Consider the following 10000-nt stretch of genomic DNA (forward strand, 5'->3'; position numbering starts at 1 on the left):
ATTCACCGAGTTATGATTATCCGGAATGGACTGTATATATAACATACATTTGCAATCACAGCATAGAAAAGCCATTGTGATACTTTCATCTTTTGTGAATAATTCTGTTTACAGCTTTAAAATTCTATTTTCAATGCATCACAGTCAAGTCAATAATACTTGTTCCAGCACAATAACTTGCCTCTTGAGTGACAACATTGCTGGTTATTTGCCTGAATGGGTTATAAGCTATGTGTACACATATTATCGAGTCTGATAACCAAACGCAATCATGGGCCGAATTTAACACTGTTGTAAGGGACAATATTTTGCGTTGGTTTGAGAGTATTTCCATTACATCAATGAGCCCTTAACAATCTGGGTAATCAGAACTGTAAATAAGTACATGTCAGTTATAAGGCAAAGACACATAGGGTGGGAGTGGACACTGAAAACTTGCAGGAAAAAGAAAAAGTATAACAACCAAGTGGCTTTTGCTTGGTTTTATTGCTCATGTTTTTAAAAAATTAACTAGTTCGGACTATACTCCATCTCCCTGTCCAAACAAAAGTCGTGATCCCTACCTAATTATTTGATAGCCAATAATGTGTCATAGTGTAATTATGTCATGTCTTATTTGTCAAGACTTTCAAATACTTGTGTAATATACTGGGATCAGAGACACTCTGTCCATAAATAAAGGTGTGGAAGCAACTTTTGTGTAGCAGTCTGTATGCTACTTTTAATTGAAAGCAATGTGAATTTGTTTTTAACATTGAGATCTATGTCTATGAACCAAAGCTTCATTCAAATAATATCTATTGCAAGAAAATTTGATCAAAAATCTGTTGCTTGCAGTTTATTTGACGTAATTCTGTTACAAGAGAGTCCCAGCATGAAGTTAGCTATTTTGAGGAGGAATAATAGGCAATGAATGACCCTTGCATTAATTTGATGCCATTAAACAAAATAACAATGGGCTTTTATATAGAACAATAGCCATTAATTGTCCTCAATGCTCTTTACCAGGGTTCCCAAATCAACAGCTGCAATTAACTTGTAATATAGGACATTACGATATTGTTGACAGAGGCAATATCCAATGACCAAATGCATATGTTAAACCTTAGTCTTTTGAGAGAGAGCCTTTTCCAAAGACTCAACTTTGAGCTGCTTGTAGCATGACTCTATGGGACAGATATTCATTCCACAAGACCATAAAGGCAACATTAAGATGCTCTCCACAGAGCAGTGATAAAATGTTAAGAAAGAAATTGCCAAACAATAATGCATTTTTTTAAAACCCCACTAAACTATAAATGTTCATAAATTGAACTCTCTCAACTGAAAAAAAAACCCCAACAAGGTACTTCAATCTGACATGTCACTCAAGATTATATCAGTAGCCAAATACTCAATAAATACCTTTGGACCCCAAACTTCCTGGAAAGGAGGCTCTCATTCTGTTTAGCTCCCTTGACGCCATTCAGGTCTGGAAAGGCCAATTTCTCAAAGCGGTAAATGCTGTGAGTATCGGGGGCCATGTAAGAGAATGTTAGGCTGTCGTGACTGTATTCATTCAACTCCTCATCCTGATCCTCATTGCTTGACAGGGTTGCCTACAAAATGTAATGGCAATACAATCAACCACTGAAAATATTCTCATCATAGCAACAAACACATATTCATGGAAAAGCAATAGAAAGGAAAGCATTCTCAATTACCAACAATAAAAAACATATTTTATACCATGAATTTAGTCTTTTACCATCTGGGAGAAGGTTTTGTCAGATTAAATGTAGAACTAACAAGTATAAACAACGTTCGTTCCATCAGCAATAAAAATTTTGAATATTTCATATGGTACAGAAAAACCAAGGATTGATTCGTTTGACTGATTAACTGATTAATTTATTTAATGTAAGATTAACTGACCAATTGATAATGATGATAATTTTTGGTTTCGAATAGCCACAATCGTAACAAATTGAAAACGAAATGAATTTGTTTATGTTGTGTATATCGCATGTGTGAAAGAAAGAGAGGAAGAGAGATAGAGAGAGAGAGAGAGAGAGAGAGAGAGAGAGAGAGAGAGAGAGAGAGAGAGAGAGAGAGAGAGAGAGAGAGAGAGAGAGAGAGAGAGAGAGAGAGAGAAAATAAGTAGGAGTGAAATATCTGTTCAATGTCACAGTTATCGTTTAACGTTATAACAAGTGTAACTAAATGACAAATTACCATATTTATGGACAATAAAGATCTATTATTATTATTATTATTATTATTATTATTATTAATAAATCTGATTACTATTGATAACATAATTAAATCAAAATCATATGTCTTTAGTTTCAATGTCAAAAAACTGGGTTTCTCTAGCTTGAAGCAGAAAATGTAGATTTGTGATATCATGATTGTGGTCTCAACCTAAGTTACTCTAATAATGATGATGATGATAATGATGATGATGATGATTATGATGATGATGATTATGATGATGATGATGATAATGATAATAATAATAATAATAATAATAATAATAATAATAATAATAATAATAATAATAATAATAATAATAATAATAATAATAATAATAATAGTAACAATAATAATAATATTGTTTTAAAAAGTACTCGAAAACAGTAAGTTCACAAACAGAATTAAAAGTGCATATCTAAAAACAACCCCAAATATAATAATTAAATAAAACCCACATACCTGATCACTATCATCAACATCTAAGTTGCTTGGCAGACTTATAGAGCTAAAGGAATCGGTCAGGCTATCTTCCATTTTGGAGACAGACTTCCTTGCTCTCTTATCTTTCACAAATTGATTACGTTTCTTTGTTTTTCCTTTGGGTAGAGCTTTGCTAGATTTAGGTGATTGTGTAAGGTTGGAAGCTTTGGGACCAAGGTCAAACGATATCACACTGGATCCAGTCTTCAAGTTGATGGCGGAGACGGTTTTATCCATATTTTGGGACTCTTTTGAAGTAAAGAAAGATTGAATTATCTAAATTAAGTAAGAAGCATGATATATACTATATACCAAACATTCACGATTACATTTCTAGAAGCAGCCTTCAAACTAATTCTTAAATAAAATTTAATGAAAATCTTCACAAAAACAGTTTTCAATTGATACAATCCTCAACGGATTCTAGCATGCTCCTCGGGAGAAATCAAAAAGTGTGCTAGAATCTGAGAGTAAAGAAATCTAATGGTCAAGGGAGTTAGTGACTTATTATAGATTAAATTCTGTCATGCAGCTCCAGTAAGCCATATTGCAGGGTGTGTTGGAATTCGGAGTGCTAGAATCCATTAGCTTTAATTGGTAAATTAATCAAACTCTATTTTTTTCAATATACTGAAATAGGTTTTCAAAGTGATTGCAGTTAATAATAACGAAGGACACATTCTTTATCATGAGAATTTATATATTTAAAACAAAACATAATAAATGCAAATCATACTATTACAAGAGCTAACTTTTCAGATGATTTGCAAGAATGAAACAAAACTATATTTTATGAATACTTTTCATTGGAAATTCCTTTAAAATCTTCAAACACTGTGAGACTTGAATTTACTTAGGGCCGTTTATTTCTTTGTGATGCCTAAGCAACTCTCACTTCTCACTAATTCTCTTGTGAGGTCTTTCCAATGATCATGATTTAACGCCATGAATCTTAAATAGACGTCTTGGGCAGTTTTACGTTATTCAAAAATGTTTTATCTTATATAATTTTAGACAAAAGAGTTGTAGGCATTACTTTCCATGTATACAAAATTTGCTGTCATGGATTTATTAGCTGTAATATATTTGTCTTGTCTCATAGGCACTATTGCCATCTAACAAAAGAAAAGAAAAAATAAAGCAAAAAAAAAAAAAAGAATAAAAAAAAAATCAATTTCCTCATGAAGTACCTGAGCATCCAACATGATTAGAACATGATGGCTGTTGTTGATATTGCTGTGTTTGAAAAAAACGTGGAGTTGTGGTAAAATCCATGCTTGACCTCTTATAGAAGTTGAGGGACGAATTAAACTCAGTGCGTGCTGTGAGACTTTCATTAGAGGTATAAATAGATGGACCATGATTACAAGACGTCTCTGAAGATGGCCCTTGGAGATGTGAGACACTTGGTAGCTCAGGAAACTGTACGAAAAATAAGACATCATTACAGCAACAGAATTTGTTCCTGTGAGATTAATATCAGGAAACATACGAATCTATATTTATCAAAATATACTGAGCATCAAAATCAAGCTGACAAATAAATGTTACTTAAATATTTTGATGAAAATAAAACTAATAAAAAGATAATTTCACAAGGCCCAACCAATACTACGTTTAAAGCGACAAAATGGGTATTAAAATGAACTAACAATACCAAAGACAACCCAACAGGACCTAAAAATGACACTACAAAAATGTCAAAGAGTATAGAAGCCTCGTCTGGTCAATAATTTGATGTTCAAACAAGACATTTTCTGTTTGATTACAATACGAATTTTATTAATGTTTAATTATCACTCAAAGCATACCTAATTTTCAGTATATTTGAAAAAGTGGAGACACAATTAACATGATAGATATAGGTTTAAACAGCGCCAACAACATTTTTGTCATATGTCTTTTAAAGAATAGTAAAGAGACTTTCTCAATAAAGGAATAAAAGTTGATTGCAACAGTTTCATTAGTGTTTAGCCTGAGATTACCACAATGTTTAACGTTTAAAAAAGATGATGGCATTGAACTATCGAGAGATCGATAGATAGACAGATAGATAAATAGATAGATAGATTGTGTGTGTGTGAGAGAGGGTGTGCGTGTGTGTGTGTGTGTATGTGTGTGTGCGTGAGAGGGAGAGAGAGAGAGATTGAGACAGGATGTGGGGGGGGGGGGGGGGGAGTTATATAAATCTTGCAACCCTGATTTCATGTTGTTTTTTTTTCATTAGTGTTTAGCCTGAGATTACCACAATGTTTAACGTTTAAAAAAGATGATGGCATTGAACTATCGAGAGATCGATAGATAGACAGATAGATAAATAGATAGATAGATTGTGTGTGTGTGAGAGAGGGTGTGCGTGTGTGTGTGTGTGTATGTGTGTGTGTGTGAGAGGGAGAGAGAGAGAAATTGAGACAGGATGTGGGGGGGGGGGGAGTTATATAAATCTTGCAACCCTGATTTCATGTTGTTTTTTTTTAGGGGAAATATTTGGACAATAACTCTTATAATGTAAATTTACCTTTGTTGAGAATACAATACTGGCTCAATTGTGTACTTTTGATCCTTAAATTAACATTTTTTCTCTCCTATATTTGATCATTTCATGAACATATAAAAACTATTAAAAAAAACTTTTAAAAAATTTAAAAACAAGAAAAACCCCAGACAAGTCCAAAAAATAAAATTTAATAAAAATAGGTTAACATAGAGAGAAATAAACAGTAACATTGTGACGTCTTTTGTTTGTTTGTTTTTTACCTCAGAATCAAAGAGTTCTGGGAAGAAAACATCATACATCCGTAACTCATCAGGAGCTCTTCTTTCTGCTGGCTCAAGGCCATCCCACTGATCATCATCCGGCTGATTCAAACAGAAAAGAACAATAAAACATATCAAATGTAATTATTAGATCTGGCATAAGATTTAAGTCAGTGCCACCACAGCACCACATGTTTTCAATCAAAAGTCCAGAAGAAAAACAATCCAACAGATACCAACAAATCAAATGGGATAAATGCAGAAATGTTATATTATAAAATTTATTAACATTTTCATTTACAGTAAAAATCAAAATTCATTCTCTTCAAAAGAAATAAAGTCGTCATATACCTCATCGTTATCAGTTCTAAACCTTTCATCATCACTATCGATGTCATCATCGTCATCTAATGAGCTGTGATCACTATCTGCTGAGCTCACTGCTTCTCCCCACATACCACGTGGTACTGAATAGGATAAAAAGAGATATAACTATTAGATGATGTGCTAAATGAAAAAAAAAAAATATCTGGAAAAAGCAGCATATCAAATATAATCACAACAAAGAATTATGCTTAAATTTTACACAACATTCCATTCACAATTTCATGAAAGAAAAGCAAAATATTTATTCTGATATAGATATCTAAAAAATGTATTTATCAAAACTTAAACGATACTAGTGATATTTTCAATATATGTTAGCCTCTATTAAAACGAAAATAATACACTTAATGGACATATAAAAGATCATAGATTATGGACTATTTGGAGGTGGCAACACTATCATTATCATTCATGTTATCAATTAAACCACAAAAGCTTGAAGAGGCTGGTAACACAATATCATGAAACCTGAATGTAGTCTCAACAGTTCCATGGATTTTCATGCTTTTTGACCTTTTCAAAACGCTCTAGCACATTATGCAGTTGATTAATCCTGGCAAGTGACCTCTCCTTTTAATCATTAATAGACAGTGATATACAATCATGATGAATTTTAAAGCCTGAAGCCCTTTATAAGGAGCAAACATTGAAAGAATGAGTTGTTTGAAAAGATCGAAATGAGTAAAAATTGCCTTTTTTAAAAGTGCAAAGAAGGGAAATTTTGAATCGCAAAATTCATTTATCTAATCAAATATCAACCATTCTCTCACTATCAAGTCATTTGAACACCATTTCATAAAACAGCGATTATTTGAAAATAATATCATAAAAACTTACAGAAAATAACTGAAAACTAATATTGCTTCACTATAAGAAAAACATCATAGCCATTACAAAGTATGACAAGCTGAAGCAACTTTTAATTATTGTGGTCAAAATATATCTTCTTATATTGAAATAAAAGAAAAATACCAAAAGCAAAGTATTGGAGTGTAATACATAATAGAAAAATTACACATTCACAAGATAAATGCAACCAACTGCAGAGACAAAATATTTTCAATTAGTGAATAGCAAGGCCAAAAAGTTCCAATATGCAAGAATCAAGTACATGAAGATTACATTAAATTAAACCTTATTTAGCCATTTTCATTGGCAATAATACACAGTCAATAAAGAGAGTGTGGTGATCGCTTTCAATAAAAACAGATGGAAGAAGTGAAAATATAAACAATTCGACGAAGAGACCCTGCTTAATATTATTAATAAAAAATTTTTTAATCAGAATTCAACATGATTAAGAATTAATTCATTTAACTCTTTAAGATTCAACCCGACAAAAACCGACATCAGCATAATATTCATGGGCGGGGTAGTCAAGACTGGCCTCAGTAAGTAAAATCCAATCGTTGTGAAGGAAATGACAGGCCCTGTCACTGCCGCAGGATGTTTTCAGCTTTGATTTTTATAAATTTGCCGACAGAAAAGAAAATATGTTTCAGAAATTGCGATTTGGATCCTATTTTATTTGTGGGTGAAAATCATTGACATTGCACTTTGTTTGGTAAAAATCGGTTTCAAAATTACGACTGTGGTGATGAAAAATGACTTTGAAGACAATTATTGTAAACTTTTAAAAATATTATGAATACTTATAACTTCCTTATTTGTGGGTCGATTTTGTCATTAGAGGTATCAATTTTATTGTAATAAAGAGATAGGAACTTCAGAGTTATTTTTTCTGATGTGAAATTATTACTTTGTAATTTTAGCACCAAGAAAAATAGTCGGTAAATAAATTTGTTGCACCTCTTTGATTTACCGCCACCGTCCATTCGTGTAGAATTGTGAATCAAGCGTTTCAAAGTCTTCGACCAATCATAGGCTATCTATCCAGCTGGCCAAAACAAAGACGCTTCAAGAAAATCGGCTGATAAATAAAAAAGTTGCTAAAAAAAGCTAAAATAAACAAAAGCAATTTTTAAAATCAAATTTATTCGTAAAACAGTTGGTTTTCAACCGATTTTCATGAAACAAAGACCAATGTACTTCTTTTTTCAAGCTGATTTCAGCAATGTGACTTTCAAATTCCTCAGAATTATATTTTTTACTTTTAGATTTTAGCTTTTAGGCCTACTCAATAAGGTGTTATATTCCTTGCATAACAATAGCGTAATACATTGACGGGGATAAGCGTCTTTGTTTCGGCCAGTTGGATAGATAGCCTGTAATTGGTCGAAGACTTCGAGACGCTTGATTCACAATGCTACACGAACGGACCCCGGCGGTCTATCAAAGAGGTGTAACAAATTTATTTACCGACTATTTTTCTTGGTGCTAAAATTACAAAGTAATAATTTCACATCAGAAAAAATAACTCTGAAGTTCCTATCTCTTTATTACAATAAAGTTGATACCTCTAATGACAAAATCGACCCACAAATAAGGGAGTTATAAATTATTCATAATATTTTTAAAAGTTTACAATAATTGTCTTCAAAGTCATTTTTCATCACCAAAGTCAAATTTTTTACCGATTTTTACCAAACAAAGTGTAATGTCAATGATTTTCACCCGCAAATAAAATAGGATTTAAATCGCAATTTCTGAAACGTATTTTCTTTTCTGTTGGCAAATTTATAAAAATCAAAGCTGAAAACACCCTGCGGCAGTGACAGGGCCTGTCATTTCCTTCACAACGATTGGATTTTACTTACTGAGGCCAGTCTTGACTACCCCGCCCATGAATATTATGCTGATGTCGGTTTTTGTCGGGTTGAATCTTAAAGAGTTAAACCTCTCAATACTAAAAATATCCTTAAAAAATTATAAAAATTAGACCTTATGTGTCAGTAATAATTGGAGGCGTGGCAATGATAGACTACTATCAAAATATAACAAAAGCTATATCATAAAATCATACATACTGGGATAAGCAGGTAAAAAGTAGCACTCTGGTGTATGTGTTGGTGATGTGGGTAAAGTAAACAGTTTTGGGCTAAAAACATGATTTATGGGTAATTTGTTCCGTGGATAACATTTCCGCAAGATGACGCTTGCCAGCAATATAAGACTCTCCATCTCTCTGCAATCATTTGCTTCACAAGCACTTGTGTATAGAATACGAATACCATCTGCTTCAGCAAAAGATTTCCTTCCTGATTCTGAAATATAAAAAAAGGGGAGGATTTCCTTATACTGTCAAAATAACTGAGAAAAAAAAGATTTTAAAAATGAATACAACATTGTTAACCAAAAAAGTCAGGAGAAGTGCAAGAAAAGACAAAAGGGCATACTTCAATGACTTAGCTACTAAAGCAGAAGAAGCAGCTGGCAAAAAAGACAAATATAAAAATTGTACAATATCACAAAAACTCTTCCAGGTAAGAAAATAGCACAAGCGAGGACTGTAAAGGATATAAATGGTCAATGCTGACAATAGAAATAGAACAGAGAATTCAGTAGATGGAACATTTCAGATTCGGGGTCCATCTGACACAACCCCAGAAATAGAACTATCGCCAAAACAAGTTGAGATGGAAATCTAAAATAGACATTTAAAAAGCATTAAAGGGATTGAAAAATGGAAAAGCTCCAAGACCACAGTGGACATTTGCACCCTATATTTTTGAAAATACGTAGTCAAAACCAAATACCTTCAGATTGGAAGAAAGGATATGTTTTCAAGCTTCCTAAAAAGGGAGACCCAGGGGACTGTAAGAACTGGCTAGGCATCATGCTCCTTTCAATTCCTAGTAAAGTTCTCACTCGAGTGATATTGGAAAGGCTGAAAACTGTACTTGATGGAAAACTTCGCAGTGAGCAAGATGGATTCAGAAAAGACCAATCCTGCAATGATCATATAGCAATGCTCCGGATTATAATAGAACAGTTTCTTGAGTCGCGATCACCACTTAATGAATTTTACTGACTTTGAAAAGGCATTCAACAATACTGATAGCGAGGTTATTTGGAAAATACTACATCATTGCGACATACCAGAAACTTTTATAAATCTTATTAGACAACTATATGACAAAACAAGCTGCCAAGTAATCCATAATGGAAAATTTTCTGATTCCTTTGCAATTAAAACTGGAGAGAGGCAGTGATGTCTTCTTTCGCCAATAATATTGACCCT

The 10000-nt window shown here is 32.8% G+C and overlaps 1 protein-coding gene across 5 annotated transcripts in view; it reads right to left on the minus strand.

Moving 5' to 3' along the window:
* Positions 1-10000, minus strand: part of LOC144965259 (cytosolic carboxypeptidase 1-like) — a 54839-nt gene that overhangs the window by 21484 nt on the left and 23355 nt on the right. For all 5 annotated transcript variants that reach the window (XM_078900405.1, XM_078900408.1, XM_078900406.1 and 2 more), the window contains 6 exons: positions 8787-9023; positions 5824-5939; positions 5473-5574; positions 3906-4137; positions 2695-2963; positions 1405-1598 (listed from right to left, as the gene is read on the minus strand). In XM_078900405.1, coding sequence (XP_078756531.1) covers positions 1405-1598; positions 2695-2963; positions 3906-4137; positions 5473-5574; positions 5824-5939; positions 8787-9023 — 1150 coding nt within the window. The remainder of the gene's footprint in view (positions 1-1404; positions 1599-2694; positions 2964-3905; positions 4138-5472; positions 5575-5823; positions 5940-8786; positions 9024-10000) is intronic.

This window comes from Berghia stephanieae, chromosome 2, assembly GCF_034508935.2.
Source record: "Berghia stephanieae isolate SIO BIC M18660-M18661 chromosome 2, UCSD_Bste_1.3, whole genome shotgun sequence".
Taxonomy (NCBI): Eukaryota; Metazoa; Mollusca; class Gastropoda; order Nudibranchia; family Aeolidiidae; genus Berghia; species Berghia stephanieae.